This window comes from Oncorhynchus gorbuscha, linkage group LG06, assembly GCF_021184085.1.
Source record: "Oncorhynchus gorbuscha isolate QuinsamMale2020 ecotype Even-year linkage group LG06, OgorEven_v1.0, whole genome shotgun sequence".
Classification (NCBI taxonomy): domain Eukaryota; kingdom Metazoa; phylum Chordata; class Actinopteri; order Salmoniformes; family Salmonidae; genus Oncorhynchus; species Oncorhynchus gorbuscha.
In genome coordinates this window covers 17,925,782-17,945,397 of record NC_060178.1, presented here as the reverse complement: position 1 = coordinate 17,945,397, position 19,616 = coordinate 17,925,782, and the positions used below count along the sequence as shown (strand labels likewise).

The following is a 19,616-nucleotide window of genomic DNA, read 5'->3' as shown; positions in this document are numbered from 1 at the left end:
GGCCTAATTGCTTTAGTAGTCTATTTAGGTTATTTACTATTTGTACACGTTATTTATGTACACTATGCACATTAAATATGTACCTAATTTGAACATCATCAATATCTAAATATTCTTCACTGTCTGCAACTGTCTTGACTGTCTTAATGAATTACAATCACATGAGCATCACTAGAGTTTTCTGCTTGAAACAACTGACTGCATTGTGTGCTGTAGCATAGGACTTGGCTTGATTGATGAGTCCTCCCTGTCCCTAATGCTCTCATCTCTGCTCCTGTTCCCTAAGCTCTTTAAAGTAGAATAAACACTATAAACACTCTGTCATAAGATGTTCCACATGCCAGCCACCACAGTGTCATGAGTGTGTGTGTGTGTGTGTGTGTGTGTGTGTGTGTGTGTGTGTGTGTGTGTGTGTGTGTGTGTGTGTGTGTGTGTGTGTGTGTGTGTGTGTGTGTGTGTGTGTGTGTGTGTGTGTGTGTGTGTGTGTGTGTGTGTGTGTGTGTGTGTGTGTGTGTGTGTGTGCGTGCGTGCGTGCGTGCGTGCGTGCCTGTGTAGGCCTATGTGTGTGACATGTCTGTCTGCAATGACAGTGGCGGGTGACAAATGGCGCTGACGTATTTTGTCCCTGGTCTTTGAGGATCGGGCCTAATAAAACATGGGAGCTCCTTTGAACGTTTTAATTAAACTAAACAGGACCATCCCCATCCAGCCTCTACCAAGAGTTATGTTTGAAGAGAGAGAAACAAATCCATCTTTTACAGGGACACATCAAATACGTGTATTTTTATGTCGCCCTGGGTCGTTATGTTGACGTTCATTATTTCAAAAAATCCATCTGGAATTTTGATGGACATGTTTTGAGGGAAATGCCTGGCAACCACAAAGCAAGGATGTCTTGAAACAAAGGTTTCTGCTGTTTTGTCTGTTTCTCGTGGTTAACAATAACTCTCAGCAGCACAGAGATGGGTCATGTCTGTAATTTTTGTTTAAACTGTAATTATTATTCCAGTTTAGATGTTTTCATGCGGATAGTTTTGTTCAAATAGGGTATGACTTACAGTTTATGTGCTGTTTTAACAAAGAGCATTAATGATTCATAAAATCTTATGGAATCTTGAATAATGGATTACATTTCTTCGTCATTTAAACAATTTGAATGCAACAAAAAAAATACAGAAATTAACAAAACTCAATTTAAATACATTTGCATATTGCATATTGAATATTGATGGTGATTTACACTTTCTAATGATTACACAGGCGCACATCAGTTAAAATATACACGAAATGAGCCACCAAACTGTCTGTAATGTCAAGTGTGATGGCATCTTGATGTGAAAAGAGTAGTGATATAACTAGAAGACCTAGCTTGACCCACAGTCAGAAACACATTCAGAGGCACACCCACTCACATCATATAGGACAGAACAGTAACACAGAAGACTTCTGGCAGTAAGACAGTAGTTGTCTCCTTTAGCCACCAGGGGGAGTATTATACAGCAGGAAGGGACCCCAGGGGACAGACATTCAAGGAGGCATTTTTATGAATTGTTCTAAAACGCATTCATCATAGTAGGAAAATCTGTCGCGTATTTATTGAAAACGAGCCCTATGATTTGATCTATCGAAAAATAAGAAATACATTTCCCTAATGAGCTTTACATATTGTCTATAATTCACAAAATGTGCCATGAAACTTGTTTTTGTTGCTATACGAATTAAATGCAGAATACTCTTCTATTCACTAGTCACAATGTAAACTGGTGGACTAATCGCTACCATTGATTGGCTACTTGATGAGGAAAGTCTATCTCCTGGTGGGCAATACCCAAGGTTGCAACCTCAACTAGCCTACAGTATATAAGGCCGTTTCGGTTCGGCTATCTGTGGGTTACTGTACAACAACTGCACGTGTTCAGCTCAACCCCGAAGCCCGTCCCATCCCCTGCATATCCATACCAGTTCAAAGGAGGAGGCGTGGATAGAACTGTTGTTACCTGTATTAGAGTACCTGCAGCTACATGGAAAGAATTGAAGATGTCGTCGAGGGAGAGGAACTGCAACCGATGTGTCACGGCTTCAATACAGACGAGATTCTATTGAAAAAGAGGACATTGCACCGGGTGTAAATGTACCTGGCGCTAGCAAGAACAAGTGAGAATACATATCTTGCACTACTTTGATACAAAGGACGAAATATAAGAACGCTTCACTCGAGAACTCATCTTTCTCCTCGACCCCTCTCTCTCACTCTCATAAGTGTTTCGTTTTTTAACACGCACGTTTTGGATCAACATCACTCTGCGACTCTCACCTGTGACGCGTTGACAATGGATTTCAGACGGCTAAATATTTCAAAGGTGTTTAGATTTTACATTTTGGAAAACAGAAGTTACAGGCCTATCTGCATCTGGAAAGGTTAGGTATTGTAGTGTTACCAATGTGAACGTAAGCGTGACCATTTCATTTTAGTGAATGGCCAGTCCCAGAAGCGGTTATGATCATGCACAGACCCCTCCGAAGGTGGAGTTTTTACGTCTTCTTGTGTTTTGGCATCATCTACTTAAGGCTTGGGTAAGTGTAAATGTACTTATTGCAACTGTCAATATGTTTATGTTGCTTTATTGTGTGTATTATTATTTTAAATATAGCCTACAACACGCTGTACCACATACGGCTATGGATATTCTGAATACATACAAATGCAGTGTAATTCGGGCAGTAATTCGACCAACCTGACCTAACAAACGAACTAAAACAACTCAGTGTGTTCCGTCCATGTCAGTGTTAAAATAAACCTGACACCCATAGCCATCAGGGACAACTGCTGGACGCGTGCGTAAAATCTGTCCAATTATTTAGCGGTTTGCAAAACCCCCCAAAGAAGATGAATCCATATTAAATTGGAGTTTTCGTTCATCTGCTCAGTCTGGTTGGTCTGTCGCTCTATAGCGAGATAATTTGACCCGCTTGTCTGTCTCCACCGCTCCGGCTCTCTGCTGCATACCTTCAGCCTGGTTGAGTTGTATTTCCACATTCCACAGCCTAGACTGAGTTTTTACCTGTTTTGCAATAGCTCACCTTGATGCATAAAGAGAGATGATTTATACATGTTCCGTGTTTGCAAAAACAAGAAGAGATGCCATACCTCATAGAGAATAATGATATGCAACCAGTTCAAACAAAATAGTAATAAAACACATCTGTTTCAACAGAAGTAAGTCTTTCAGACTAGTGTTGCTCCTCATACAAGAATCCATAGCCATGTCATAGTTATCAAAACAACAGGTGTCATTCCCCAGCTCGTTCCATTGCTGTGATACTTGAGTGAAATTGGCCTAACGGATAACCTCCACAGGTATTCATATCTAAACAGGCCAAATAGGAAAAAATCACTCCAAGTGAAGCGTCACCAGATATCTCATGGTTTCATCAAGCCAAACCAGTTAGCTCATTCCCGCGCCTACTACTCCCTCCATCAGCCTGGGAAAATCTTTCACGATGACCTCTTCACACACAATAAGTTGAGTCTGCAGGTGACGAGTGAAATCACGTTGGGCTGAAGCGATTGTGCAGACAGAGCCTTTCATTCACCGGGTTCAACGGAAAGATGCACCTTGCGGATCCTGAGTATTAAAACGTCTAATTCTGCAGTGAGACTGTGAGAGCTTGTTGGTATTAACACCTTAGACTGAAGCCATTATTATTAACACATCATATCAATTGATAATTTATATACAGTGTAGTTATTAGGCTTTTCACAATTTATGTCTATTAATTAAATAACGATATGATCACATTAACTTTTTTTTAACAAGCTTTGGATAAAAATGTGTGCAATACAATGTAATATATTTGTTTTACGCCATTACGCACGGACGTTTTTTTTCTTCAACATGATGATGTGTGTGTGAATCAGTAGGCCTAAAGATGAAACCGTCAGTGAGTGCGCCAGTGTTTGTTTACTTTGGAGTTTGATTTGATGAATGAAATACAGCTTTCCAGGGTTGCAGCGGATCACTATCACCCTATGGCCCTGTTGTGGCGCAGAAGTGGGCGGATAGCAGTGTCTCTCTGCCCAATGGCAGCCACGACTCTCATGAGAGTGAAGAAAGGCACTTTTCTGCCATCCAAAATCCCTAAAACCATCATCATTCCGGCTCGGAAACCACACTTTGTAACAGCCTCTACCGCTGAGAGATGACAGAGCCAATCTCCGCGCCCGCTGCACACTCACGGCCCTGGGACTGGGAGCTAGGAGCTGCATAGCACCGCCACTCAAGCGAGCACCGCAAACGCTTCGCAGCAAACGGGGAGTCAGCTGTTTGATTTTGGAGCAAAGGGGAACTAAAACGAGCGACATCAAGGAATTAAAAAGGAGTTTATCACATTATTTCGTTTCACTCCATCGGAAAGCGGCCATTTGTTCAATGTCATCATGATCATATTCTCGTCGCGCAGTGTACTGCTATCAGTCTACTATCCACAGATCTTCCTCATCCTTACGAGTGGGAGCTACCTGTAAGTTGACCCAATCAACGGGCCCCTTAGTTAGCTCACTTGTGTGCTTTTGTGTTCAAAGACATACTGAGTAGGCCTATATGAATGTCATTTTCGAGATACTTGTTGGATAATTCTGTTGTTAAATCTCTCTCTGAAAGATTGGCGCAGGTTGTTGGTTAAGGTATGGTTGTTTGCTTCCACAGTGTACGTCCCTACTAAAAACGGTTTGAATATAGAACATACAACATCGTTGAATATAGAACAAGTCATTTAAGAGAACTAGTTATATATCAAAATGAAGATTCAACATTATTTCGATGTCAGCGCTTTTCTGCTTGGGTGTGCATTTTACGCACCGAATTTGATTGAATATTGGGTTTTTCCAGAACATTCGATGGTGCTCCAAAGACTTTACCGTTTAAAATGACAAAATTATACTCAAAATCTATTCGTTATAAAAGCATACATGTATGCTTCAGGTAGCTGGGGAATCCCTCCGGTCCACGTGGTAAATAACGGATCGAGTTTTACGTCGATGTCAATTACCCGAAGTCCTATTTTATGGGCAGGTTGTAACACAGGACTTGCTTCTGATGAGGTAATATAAATACTTGTTTTGTTATGTCAATTTATTCTTCTTAAAGACCCAAATCCTCCTTACAACAATTGTAATGACGGTTGGACACGGTTTCATTTGGCCACAGAGTGGCAGAGATGTTCAAGACAATTAAATGGAGAGAGAACATTATTTCATTTTTTCCCCCTATGTTAGCAAACCCCGAAGGTATGAATAGCTTTTACGCATGCATTGGATTATTACCTGTCACAGATGTGGATATGGATTAGGATTTATGCATTACATCACCCATGGTTTTATGCAGATCTACCAAGGTATAATTTAAAGACATCTGGAAAAGTGGCTGTAAAACATCGGTCTCTGACATGTATGCACGTGATTGACACTAGTCATAATACTTGCGTCATTGAATCAGTTGCTCTCGCAAGATAACGTTTTATTTTCGTTTTAAAAATAATCACTGAACCATACTTTGAATCCATCCTGGAGACCCCAAACTTGATGTTACTGGAGACCCCAAACTTGATGTTACTGGAGACCCCAAACTTGATGTTAAAATATATGTGGTTCATGGTTGCAGTTAAATGTGGCTATGCCTATGTTTAGTATGGATTTGCACATGATAAACTACCATTGTTTGAATTTATAATTTAAACATGCTTAGTTACAGTACAGAAAATGAAATAGGTTTTAGGGATGAGGATGTTTTTAAAGTGGAAAAAGAAAAGAGAGGATAGTGATCCCCATCCTCCAAGGTGCTCCTTTCTCTCTCATTACATGTGCAAATAATGTTTATATGTGTTATAAGTGGAACTCACATTGAAATTTGGTGAACTGCATGGGTGGCAAATAACTCTTCCACACACAGAGGGATTAGTCAGAGTACGCTATAATTCAATTAAATAATACTCAATTAAGGCCAATCACACATTTAAACTTGCCTTTATTGCGCCACGTCACCAAATCGGAACAGTATGTCGTTGTTAAAACGGGGAACTTTAGAAATACGTTTTTACCATATTAAACCCTAATGGAATAAGAGATGAACACGAGCTCCTTTGTTGTTCTACTTATTTATCTTGCCTTCAAATAGGCCTTCACATATTACACACGTTTTAGAAGCTTTTCATTAGAGAACCATTTGTTTTTACTTGAGGTAAATATTATTAATTGATATCGTAAATGTCCACAAAACAGGTTAATTTCGTTTCACAATTGATATTCCAGCAATTTGCCACTGGAGCACTTTGTGTCTGACATCTTCTTTCTCGGTGAGACATACCTGTGAGCTTAATGCTGTGTCATATCAAAGGCATTCTCTCTGATGGAATAGGTGTGTGTGTGTGTGTTGGTGTGTGTAGCCCCATCCAACCCACCACTTTATAATGGAAGGTTTGTGGGAAGGTTATTTTGCCTGCACAATAATCCACTGTGGGAATCACTGGATTTGCTATAGTTAACATCCCTACATAGCCCACTGTACATTTCTGGTAGCAGAATTGTTTCTATAATGAACAAAAATATGAATGCAACATGCAACAATTTCAACAATTTTACTGAGTTACAGTTCATATAAAGAAATCAGTCAATTTAAATAAATGCATTAGGCCCTAATCTATGGATTTCACATGACAGGGCATAGGCCCACCGACTAGGGAGCCAGGCCCAGCCAATCAGAAATATTTTTTTGCCACAAAAGGACTTTATTACATAAACACTCCTCAGTTTCATCAGCTGTCCGGGTGGCTGACCTCAGATGATGCAGAGGTCCAGGGACGGCTACACGTGGTCTGAGGTTGTGAGGCCGGTTGGACGTGCTGAAATAATGATCTAAAATGACGTTGGATGCGCTTATGATAAATAAATGAACTTTAAATTCTCTGGCAATAGCTCTGGTGGACATTCCTGCAGTCAGCATGCCAATTTTTGAGTGGCCTTTTATTGTCCCCATGCAGCACAAGGTGCACCTGTGTAATTATCATGCTGTTTAATCATCGTCTTGACATACCACACCTGTCAGGTGGATAGATTATCTTGGCAAAGGAGAAATGCTCACTAACAGGGATGTAAACAAATTTGAACACAAAATTTGAGACTAATAAGCTTTTGTGCTTTTGGAAATATTCAGAGATCTTTTTTTCATTCATTAAACACGGGACCAACACTTTACATGTTGCATTTATGCAGCATTTTGGTTTAGTATATATTGTCGATCTTTTTTTTCCTTAAAAACATTTACCAAAAGTACTTACACTTTCAACATGTAGACCAGATAACACATTTTTGGTTAACACATATTCACAATATCTAATTTGAGCAGGCAATGGGGCTCCTAGCTGTGTCTATTGCAATGCTCTCTGTCGCAAACTGCTACTGTGCACACAGAGTTGTCACTAAGCAAACAGAATCGCATTTGTGCACTTTGATGATGCAGGGATTTAACAGCTTAACTGAGGAACGCTCTGTTTTGCATTGTCTGCTGCTTTTGCAAGCCCATGTTAGACAGTGATACTGGGAATTGGCAGCTGGAAATGGCAAGGATACTATTACCCAGGAGAATAATAGCAATATCATTAAGCTCCTCATAATCACTTTAATAGTCAGTGAGGTGCACAGTGACTCGTTGCTGACCGAGACGCAACACACAGGCATTACTGTTATTATTGTTGTTATAGGATATTTGGGATCTATGTCTGCCAAACTCTTTTGTTCTCCTGACTGTGTCACGTGATGTAATCCATCGGTTTACCTTGCTAGAGCTTCAGTTACAGTGCACCTGACCTCAAATGTTTTTTATTTTATTTATTTTTTTACCTTTATTTTACTAGGCAAGTCAGTTAAGAACAAATTCTTATTTTCAATGATGGCCTAGGAACAGTGGGTTAACTGCCTGGTCAGGGGCAGAACGACAGATTTGTACCTTGTCAGCTCGGGGATTTTAACTTGCAACCTTTCGGTTACTAGTCCAACGCTCTAACCACTAGGCTACCCTGCTGTATTAGTATCATGCAGTATATGATTCCATCATACATTTAAACCACAAACTCCATGGGGGTTATTTTACAGTAGAGAAGGTTGGTGGAGCATTTGGATGGTTTTGTTTGGTAGACATCAAGGAACAACAGGTTTGAGAGGTATGCAGAGTTATTTTAGTGCTCTGTGCTTCACAAATGATTTGCTTTATATCTCAATTTCAGTTTTGGATGGATATGAAGCTGAGATTTTGAATGACATTTGAGAGATTTCTAATGGCATTTGCCAGACTTTGATTATGCACCTGATTTCTTTACGCCTGCATGGTGATTATGTTATCTTTGCAAAGATCGAAGCCTGGGTGAGGTTCATTTATCATATCGTTTTGGATATGAAAAACAGAGAGGTATATGTTGCTTAGGATGCACAGCAGTTTTGAAGCAAGCAGGGATGTCTGAATCATCTCTTGTGAACTAATGAAATCCTTTGCAGTTCATTTGAGTTCACGGAGCTTAAATGTTTGAATCTTTAAGAATTTTAAACAACTTTTGCAACTGAAGCTTACCCACAACACATCCATACTACATCCTCTAGTGCAGATGAAGTACCAAAGATCCTGAATTAGACAGAAGTATTTCTTGTTGCCAGAGATGACTGGTTGCCGTTATGGTTTAATTTCAACATGTCATGTGGTTTTACATTCAAGGTTTATTTTTTATCTGAAGAGAGCCAAACAATTAAGATGAACATGGTTGGGCCATAACCAATTTACAATCAATATTCATCCTCTCTTTGGGTTGTTTGAGTCAGAGGGGCAGTATGGTTTTGTTCCATAATCGTTTTGAAGGGGAATCCACAAAATGCAGTCGACCCCGCTCTCTCTTCTCTCCCTCTTTTCTTTGTCACACTCCCTTCGCCCCCACTCTCCTCTTTCCCCATTTCTCTCCTCTCTCTCTACCCTTTCTCTCTTCTCTCCCTCTCTCCTCTCTCCCCTTTCTCTCTTCTCTCTCCCCCCTTTCTCTCTTCTCTCCCTCTCTCCCCTTTCTCTCTTTTCTCTCCCCCTTTCTCTCTTCTCTCCCTCTCTCCTCTCTCCCCTTTTTCTCTTCTCTCCCCTTTCTCTCTTCTCTCCCTCTCTCCTCTCTCCCCTTTTTCTCTTCTCTCCCTCTCTCTCCTTTCTCTCTTCTCTCCCTCTCTCCCCTTTCTCTCTTCTCTCCCTCTCTCCCCTTTCTCTCTTCTCTCCCTCTCTCCCCTTTCTCTCTTCTCTCCCTCTCTCCTCTCTCCCCTTTTTCTCTTCTCTCCCCTTTCTCTCTTCTCTCCCTCTCTCCTCTCTCCCCTTTTTCTCTTCTCTCCCTCTCTCCCCTTTCTCTCTTCTCTCCCTCTCTCCTCTCTCCCCTTTTTCTCTTCTCTCCCTCTCTCCCCTTTCTCTCTTTTCTCTCCCCCCTTTCTCTCTTCTCTCTCCTCTCTCCCCCTTTTCTCTTCTCTCCCCTTTCTCTCTTCTCTCCCTCTCTCCTCTCTCCCCTTTTTCTCTTCTCTCCCCTTTCTCTCTTCTCTCCCTCTCTCCTCTCTCCCCTTTTTCTCTTCTCTCCCCTTTCTCTCTTCTCTCCCTCTCTCCTCTCTCCCTTTTTCTCTTCTCTCCCATTTCTCTCTCTTCTCTCCCGCCTTTCTCTCTTCTCTCCCTCTCTTTTCACCCCCCTCTCTCTCCCTCTACCCCTACTGTCGTTTTTCGCTGACACACAACTTGCCTGCATCAGCCTGCCCTGCTTGTGGTAAAGCCCTTGAAGGCCTACGTCAGACATCAAAGCTGGCATTCGTCTTCATGCTCTTTTACGGCTCCTACTGACATGTTTGAAAGGCATGTATCTGCAGGGTTTGGATGGCTATAAACACTCTGATAGAGAAATAACCCCATTTGTTTAGCCGTCTGTTTTCTGGTACATGACTGTTCCAAACCCATCCAACATGTGTCAGGAACAGGGATGATATTAAGTCCCAAGGCGGTGATCAGAGGTGCTACAGAACAGCCTCTGAGGAGCAGAAGCTCCAAGGTGTCATGTCATGGGTTAAATGGCTGCTTGATCTAGGGTTAACCCTCGAGGACTTGCACCTCATTGGGCTTGCAGAGAGGCTGGTGTCTGAAACCTTGCTATTAGCCAGGCATACTGTAGCATAGCTATCAAAATGTGGATAAAGGAAAGAAAACTCACACAGGAAATATATTGGTCCTTCTGTAGCTCAGTTGGTAGAGCATAGCGCTTGTAACGCCAGGGTAGTGGGTTCGATCCCCGGGACCACCCATACGTAGAATGTATGCACACATGACTGTAAGTCGCTTTGGATAAAAGCATCTGCTAAATGGCATATATTATATATATTATATTTATAGGCGGTGCAGTACACTGCATGCATGCTTTAAACAGATCAATCTCAAATTCGTCGGGATAACATAGTTGTGTGTGACTTCTTGGTTGAGAAGCCCAGTTACAAATTGAAGGCACGGTTGTGCCGGTGCAAGGCTTGCCCAGCTCCCTCATCCCTGGAAACAATTCTAGCCATGTTACCTAACAATTAACGCAAAACTCCCAACTCATTTCTCTACGATCACGAGCCAAACCAATGCGGAGAGGCATTGTCAGTAAAAAAATAAACACAATGTTTTACAATCGTATGCATCATCAGATATTGGTTTCAGATGCTCTCTTTGCTATCTCACCTCTAATCCATTCAAATGTAATATATTTTTGTAAAACAGCACTGAGTAATTAAGGAATGCTCATCAAGGCTTTGGTTTAATTTATTCCTGGTCTGGAGAGGCCTAAAGTCCATGTAATCTATCCTGCAGTAGCACTGACTGACTGACTGTGTGTGTGTGTGTGTGTGTGTGTGTGTGTGTGTGTGTGTGTGTGTGTGTGTGTGTGTGTGTGTGTGTGTGTGTGTGTGTGTGTGTGTGTGTGTGTGTGTGTGTGTGTGTGTGTGTGTGTGTGTGTGTGTGTGTGTTACCTCCCGATCCATAGGGCCCTGTCTTCCGTGGTGGCATTGGGTGCCAACATCATCTGCAACAAGATCCCTGGGCTGGCCCCTCGTCAGAGGGCCATCTGCCAGAGCCGCCCGGATGCCATCATCGTGGTGGGGGAGGGCGCCCAGCTGGGCATCAATGAGTGTCAGTACCAGTTCCGCTATGGCCGCTGGAATTGCTCCGCCCTGGGGGAGAGGACTGTCTTTGGACAGGAGCTGCGAGTAGGTCAGTCTGGGCACCTTGGGCCTGTCTCAAGGCTGGGGAGGATTTGGCTTTGAAGGGGGAGATCATTCTCTGCTGCACTAGGGTCTTACGCTGTAATTTCCTCAACTCAGAAAGACATGTATGCCAGATTTAGATTCAGAGTGTTTAATTGTCACTTGGACAGGTGTGATTGCAGGGTACAGTGAAAATCTTAGGCTCCGAGCTCCAACATGCAGGACTGAGTGGAATGAAAGAATGAAAATGGTAATAAAAAACAACAACAATAGAAACAGAAATCATAACTGTAGCAGTGATGAATAAATACATGTCCATTGGAGTTGAGGGGGGTGACAATAGGGGGAGCAGCGTGACCATTGGGGGGGGGTGACAATAGGGGGAGCAGCATGACCATTGGGGGGGGGGGGTGACAATAGGGGGAGCAGCATGACCATTGGGGGGTGACAATAGGGGAGCAGCATGACCATTGGGGGGGTGACAATAGGGGGAGCAGCATGACCATTGGGGGGGGGGTTAGGGGAGCAGCATGACCATTGGGGGGGGGGTGGACCATTTGAGATAAAAACAATACAAATTATAATAAAACAAAAATAAGTTTGCTACATTTGTGGGGAGGCATGAGGCTGACATTTTAAGAGTTACTTCAAATCTTATTTGCAGGGAGGACTGGATTGCAATCAGGGTGGGAAATTAACACCAGCCACCAGCCACCAGCCAAATGTTTGTAGATTTTGGCATTGGCTGGTAGAATGTCTATTCTTACCAGCCACATTGGAGGGTGGTCACACAGAGCATTTGGGAGTAGTAAAACAAAATGTCTCCAAAGCCCACATGGTAAAAAGCAACAACAACATGTGTGAGTGTCATTTCAATGCTACAGTGGTGAAAGTGGGATGGGGTACAGTGGGATGGGGTGAAAGTGGGATGGGGTTTTTTCTGTTATTTATCTGGTAAACAAATTGAGTGGCTGGTAAAATTAGGGCATCCACCAGTGACTGGTGGACCAAAGAGGACATTTCCCACCCTGATTGCAATGGTAGTCATCGGTCATTTAAGCTGTGATTGAAAACATGTTACATTTTAATGGTAGCCTTCTCTAAATGGTAGCCTTCTCTATATGGTAGCCTTCTCTATATGGTAGTCTTCTCTAGATGGTAGCCTTCTCTAAATGGTAGCCTTCTCTAAATGGTAGCCTTCTCTATATGGTAGCCTTCTCTATATGGTAGTCTTCTCTAGATGGTAGTCTTCTCTAGATGTTAGCCTTCTCTAAATGGTAGCCTTCCCTAAATGGTAGCCTTAGAGTGGAACTCAATACACTACCAAGCCCCGACCCCTGTAGCCTTGGAAAAATGGCTCTTCACAAGCCATACCCAAGCTGTACACATCAGAGTCAAACTTTAACCAACTGAGCACAACTCTATTGTATAACCATACATATTGGCAATGGTTGCTCAAGACGTCTTCATTATGTTACCATTCCAACATATTCCAGTCCGGTGTATCCTCATCTCAATTAACACTGTTACTTTTCTGCAGCATGGCTTGGTTTCTGTTGATGTAAGATTTGCATTGAACTTCTGGTTAAAAGTATGCCGTACATTGCTGGCTGTACCAAAGTTATGGAAAGGTTACCAGAAGCACTAAAGTCTAATGGGGAAAAAGTATGGTGGAAAAATGATATAGCAAATGAGGAGACAACCAATGGTATTATTGTAGAGAACGTTGTTGAACCAAAATACTGTAGATGGCCACATCTGTTGTTCATCTTAGGAAACTGGTTGTGTCCATTGCTTGGTGTGTGTGTGTGTGTGTGTGTGTGTGTGTGTGTGTGTGTGTGTGTGTGTGTGTGTGTGTGTGTGTGTGTGTGTGTGTGTGTGTGTGTGTGTGTGTGTGTGTGTGTGTGTGTGTGTGTGTGTGTGTGTGTGTGTGTGTGTGTGTGTGTGTGTGTGTGTGCGCGTACATACAATCAGAACAAGCTACAAACAGACAAACATTTACATTTACATTTACGGTGTTTCCGTTGGAAATGGCATTCTGCAGAGCTCTTCTGCTTGGCCTTTTTTTACAAGGACTTTTATACATTTCCTTTCATTTAGAAATGTTTTGTTGCTGTTAAAGTGCGGTTTGACTATGCATTTAATCCAATAGCTCTGTTAACAATCACTGCTATTTAAGAGCGGCTGACTTAGCTCCAACCCCTCTAAAAGCATTTTTCTTTGTTGTAATTCTGGCGCTTTGGTAATGGATCTCGTCTCATTTTCTTCTCTTTTGCACTTCTTTTTCATCTTTTCTTTTTTGCAAAGCTTCAGAGAGACGTGAAGTGAACAGCACCGCAGGGTACGCCTTGCTTATCACTGAGAACATGATCAGGCTACTGCATGTCTCTGATTACTGGATCTTCTTTTCTTTAGTCCCTGAACAACTATGCTGCTTATGTTTTTAGACAATTTGTATTTGACAACTTCTTCTTATTTTACTCATGTACCCGGCCACATCTATGGTCAAAGCCTTAACTCAGTCAGGCATGTACTTTAACTTTAGAGGGATGTTTCCCTCTCTCCTATACGCTGAGAGACAGAGAGAGAGAGGGGGAGAGAGAGAGAGAGAGAGAGAGAGAGAGTCCTTGTTCTCTACAGTACTGCCATACTGTCCTCTATGATAATCTGTGGCAGTGAAACCAGGGATGTTGCACTACACTCTCTCAGAATTGGAGCCAGACCATGGGTACTGGTACTGTACAGTATGTCTCACACTGGTTAGTGATTGGCTGCTACCAGGGTCTCCATGGGCGAATTACCTGTGAGGTTACCTGCTCCAGTACTGTAGGTAGAAAGGTCATCGGATGGCCATTCAGTCAGTATACAGCTTAGGGTTTTCATGTCCCTTACTAGGTCATCATGGGACACCACATCAACCAGCACTGCTGCATGTCAACTTCCACTTCTAAAAGTGGCCCTATTTAGTGGTTTCCGTAAACATCTTATTGTCTATCTGCCATTGGGGTTTTCAATGCTGCTTGTTTTTGATACTAATTTGATATTTACAATTAGTGAACATTGAGAGTAGCCGTGCTCTCTAATTCTGTTGTATTTATGACAGTACTGTTGTTCAGTGTGGGATATGAAGTCATGGAATACACCTCCTTAGTAGACAAACATTCCAATCCTTTTCCTTCTCCTCCCACATAATCAACTCCTAGGAAAAGATCCCTGTTCTGCTCCTGCTGAAGTTTTTCATTCAAATCCCCAAATTATGAACACTAAACCTTTCCTCTTCTCAATGATCCAGTCTTCATTTTGGATCAGGGGAGATGCCGTCGTTTTCTGAAGAGTTAAAGATCAGGGAACCACAAGCCTAATGCTTTCTCTCTGCGCTGCTTGCACTGGGATGGAGTCGGTCAGTTTGGCCGGGTTCCGTGGTATTACATTCGCCTTCCAAGAAAGCACACATTAATAGCTGGGTTATTGAGAATTACAGAACCCCAAATATCTTGATTCAAGGAAAGATTCTGTTTCAGAAAAGGCCAGTAATTTGATATTTATTTCTGTTATACTGTAAATATAGATCCTTTCGAGAAAAAGGGTGCTGTTGGCTAACGCCGCGCTCCTCAACACTGGCAGTTCTGTTCCATGGGACTTTAAAGGATGGATGGAAACATGCTCATTACGGCCATGTCCTTCAACAGTTCCTCTATTGTGCGAAGAGTCGTTGGCTCTCCTGTTATGTTCTAAATGACACGTTGGAGAACAAGGCCATAAACACTGAAACCTGGGTATTAAAATAGGTTTGTGTTTCCTCCAATGGACACAGAAGATTTAGCAATCTCACTCACAGCACAATGACATTGGCACCCTCTGACAGTTGAGCCAATAAAATATGGAGTGAATTATCCTGTGCTAACAGAAGTGGGTGTTATTGAACGAGATATTTCCCTCAGTTAATAACGCAATTGAAGTCAGATCCATCATCAAGGCAGGGAGGGGCCTTGATAGTCAAAGCAAATTGACGCAGTAGGGTTGGACAGAGACATGGAAAAAAACAGGATAAATGGCAAGAGAGTGATACTCAGCAGCAATTTTCTGATACAGTATGAATAGTAGGGATGAATGGTGGGTTGTTTCCTGTGGGAAGTCAACACATTGTCAGTTTTAACACTGCTGTCTACTTTGGCCTGTTGCTGGTCAGTTAAGATTATATATATATATAATTTTTTATTTTACCCCTTTTTCTCCCCAATTTCATGGTATCCAATTGTTTTTAGTAGCTACTATCTTGTCTCATCGCTACAACTCCCGTACGGGTTCGGTAGAGACGAAGGTTGAAAGTCATGCGTCCTCTGATACATAACCCAACCAAGCCGCACTGCTTCTTAACACAGCACGCATCCAACCTGGAAGCCAGCCGCACCAATGTGTCGGAGGAAACACCGTGCACCTGGCAACCTTGGTTAGCGCGCACTGAGCCCGGCCCGCCACAGGAGTCGCTGGTGCGCGATGAGACAAGGACATCCCTACCGACCAAACCCTTCCTAACCCGGACGACGCTAGGCCAATTGTGCGTTGCCCCACGGACCTCCCGGTCGCGGACGGTTATGACAGAGCCTGGGCGCAAACCCAGAGTCTCTGGTAGTACAGTGCCCTTAACCACTGCACCACCTGGGAGGCCCCAGTTAAGATTATTAATGGCATCTTCAATTGGTAGTAGTTAATGTTAACCTCTCTGGGATATTATGTAGGACGCTAGTCCACCTGGCAAAAAGCCAGGGAAAATGCAGAGCGCCAAATTCAAATAAACTACCATAAAAATCAAACATTCATTAAATCACACATGCAAATTAAAGCTACACTTGTTGTGAATCCAGCTAACATGTCAGATTTCAAAAAGTATTTTTGGCGAAAGCAAACGATGCGATTATATGAGGATAGCACCTCCGTAAACAAAGAGAGAAACCATATTTCAACCCTGCAGGCGCGACACAAAACGCAGAAATGAAAATATAATTCATGCCTTACCTTTGACGAGCTTCTTTTTTTGGCACTCCAATATGTCCCATAAACATCACAAATGGTCCTTTTGTTCGATTAATTCCGTCGATATATATCCGAAATGTCCATTTATTTGGCGCGTTTGATCCAGAAAAACACCGGTTCCAACTTGCTCAATGTGACTACAAAATATCTCAAAAGTTACCTGCAAACTTTGCCAAAACAATTCAAACTACTTTTGTAATACAACTTTAGATATTTTTTAGCGTAAATAATCGATAAAATTGAAGACGGATGATCTGTGTTCAATACAGGAGGAAAACAAACTGAAGCATGCTTTCTGGTCACAAGCCTCTAACAGTACACTTCAAGTGACCCTCGTTCAAGATGGCCGTACTTCTTCATTACACAAAGGAATAACCTTAACCAATTTCTAAAGACTGTTGACATCGAGTGGAAGCGATAGGAACTGCAAGAAGGTCCCTTAGAAATCTGGAAGCCCAATGAAAGGTCATTGAAAAGAGAGTGACCTCAAAACAAAACAAAATCTGAATGGTTTGTCCTCGGGGTTTCGCCTGCTAAATAAGTTCTGGTATACTCACAGACATGATTCAAACCGTTTTAGAAACTTCAGAGTGTTTTCTATCCAAATCCAATAATAATATGCATATCTTATCTTCCGTGGATGAGTAGCAGGCAGTTAAATTTGGGCATGCATTTCATCCAGACGTGAAAATACTGCCCCCTGTCACCAATAAGTTAAAAGAACCCTGTCGTTATTTTATGTGAAATAGTAGATTGTAGGGAGCACCAGGGAAGTGCTAAGCCCCTGAGCCTGAGCACCTTCAGATTGAACAGCCTCAGCCTGAACAGAAGAGCAGAGTGCTTGATGTTAGCGATTATAGTATGAAAACAGACACCTTTCAACGGCTACACTCAGCATCAAAGGCAGATGTAGGCTCCGTCATCTAACTGCCCTGCCCTGGTTACTTTCTATTTAACATTCCAACCAGTTTGTCACCATAGGGATTTATGCTTTTCATCTCAAAGAGGTTCATATTGTGCTCAATGATGAACTATTGCAAAAGTTAAATCACTCCAGCCCCTGGCTCAGTCAGTCCTCCCCCTGGCTCAATCACTCTGACCCCTGACTCAATCACTCTGTCCCCTGGCTCAATCACTCTGTTCCCTGGCTCAGTCACTCTGTTCCCTGGCTCAATCACTCTGACCCCTGGCTCGATCACTCTGACCCCTGGCTCAATCACTCTGTCCCCTGGCTCAATCAGTCTGGCCCCTGGCTCAATCACTCTGTCCCCTGGCTCAATCACTCTGTCCCCTGGCTCAATCACTCTGTCCCCTGGCTCAATCACTCTGTCCCCTGGCTCAATCACTCTGTCCCCTGGCTCAATCAGTCTGTCCCCTGGCTCAATCACTGTCCCCTGGCTCAATCACTCTGTCTCCTGGCTCAATCACTCTGTCCCCTGGCTCAATCAGTCTGGCCCCTGGCTCAATCAGCCTGTCCCCTGGCTCAATCACTCTGACCCCTGGCTCAATCACTCTGACCCCTGGCTCAATCACTCTGTCCCCTGGCTCAATCACTCTGTCCCCTGGCTCAATCACTCTGGCCCCTGGCTCAATCAGTCTGGCCCCTGGCTCAATCACTCTGACCCCTGGCTCAATCACTCTGTCCCCTGGCTCAATCACTGTCCCCTGGCTCAATCACTCTGTCCCCTGGCTCAATCACTCTGTCCCCTGGCTCAATCACTCTGTCTCCTGGCTCAATCACTCTGTCTCCTGGCTCAATCACTCTGTCTCCTGGCTCAATCACTCTGTGCCCTGGCTCAATCAGCCTGTCCCCTGGCTCAATCACTCTGTCCCCTGGCTCAATCACTCTGTCCCCTGGCTCAATCAGTCTGTCCCCTGGCTCAATCAGTCTGTCCCCTGGCTCAATCACTCTGTCCCCTGGCTCAATCACTCTGTCCCCTGGCTCAATCAGTCTGTCCCCTGGCTCAATCAGTCTGGCCCCTGGCTCAATCACTCTGTCCCCTGGCTCAATCAGTCTGGCCCCTGGCTCAATCACTCTACCCCCTGGCTCATTGCACAATAATGGAGAATGTATGCAGCAAAGGGTTTGGTGAACCTCAGTGCAGAATAAAGGAATGCTGCTATTATTTCATACCAACACTAAAAGCCTGGGTTGGGCTGGGGAATCCACTTTATAGAATCTAATAGATACTGGAGACCTCAGCCCACAGGCTTTGATTCAATGACAAAGCAATACAGTAGATGTCGATCCCTTAGTTTTTTGACCAATTATCAGAGAGGAGAAGCTGTCAGACTAACAGGCAGTTCTCACAGGCTGTGAGTTGAGTTATAGTGCTGAGCCTGACATTGCGTTGCACCAGACAGTCAGACAGACAGACAGACAGACAGGCAGGCAGGCAGGCAGGCAGGCAGGCAGGCAGGCAGGCAGGCAGGCAGGCAGGCAGGCAGGCAGGCAGGCAGGCAGGCAGGCAGGCAGGCAGGCAGGCATGCTGTGAGTTGAGTTATAGAGCTGAGCCTGACTCCATGAGTACAGCTCTGGAGAGAGGCACTCCAAGGCACGACCAGGTAGGGGGCGAACGGACTGCAAGAGAAATGCCGACCAGCTCCAACTGCCTGGTTACCAAGCAAACGAGAGGTCCGGTGCTTTAGGAAGAGGCGAAAACAAACAGGGGTGGAATGTGGGAGCTGGTGGGGGGTGGTTACATCTCTATTTCCTCTCCCCTTGGCCCATAGCAAACAGTATCATCTCCCCAAGGAAGCTCTGTCTCACTCCCACACAGCATGGGGGGTGGGCTGAGAGGTGTAGACGGGGTGGGCTGAGAGGTGTAGACGGGGTGGGCTGAGAGGTGTAGACAGGGTGGGCTGAGAGGTGTAGACAGGGTGGGCTGAGAGGTGTAGACGGGGTGGGCTGAGAGGTGTAGACGGGGTGGGCTGAGAGGTGTAGACGGGGTGGGCTGAGAGGTGTAGACGGGGTGGGCTGAGAGGTGTAGACGGGGTGGGCTGAGAGGTGTAGACGGGGTGGGCTGAGAGGTGTAGACGGGGTGGGCTGAGAGGTGTAGACGGGGTGGGCTGAGAGGTGTACAGTAGACGGAGTGCGCTGAGAAGTATAGATGGGGAGGGGTTCAGAAGGGGAGAATAGGGGTGCAGGGTTGCCGGGGTAGGCCGAGCCAAACAGACGTCTAGCCAGATAAATGAGCAAGTCAGCAGGTTCATTGAAAGCCACTTGAGTGGAACATTCTAGATCAGTAGCTGAAGATGGAAACTACTACGCCCCTAAACAGACCAGCTCCCCCGCCCC

At 43.9% G+C, this 19,616-nt stretch overlaps 1 protein-coding gene across 2 annotated transcripts in view; it reads left to right on the top strand.

Annotated features, from left to right (window-relative positions):
- Positions 1–1,947: 1,947 nt before the first annotated feature.
- Positions 1,948–19,616, top strand: part of wnt7bb (wingless-type MMTV integration site family, member 7Bb) — a 57,965-nt gene continuing 40,296 nt past the window's right edge. Inside the window, exons 1-2 of one of the 2 annotated variants that reach the window (XM_046352561.1) lie at positions 1,948–2,574; positions 11,065–11,291. In XM_046352561.1, the coding sequence (XP_046208517.1) occupies positions 2,498–2,574; positions 11,065–11,291 (304 nt within the window). In that variant the 5' untranslated portion in view covers positions 1,948–2,497. Of the gene's footprint in view, positions 2,575–4,057; positions 4,522–11,064; positions 11,292–19,616 lie in introns of those variants that run through there. The other variant, XM_046352560.1, reaches the window with a different exon arrangement.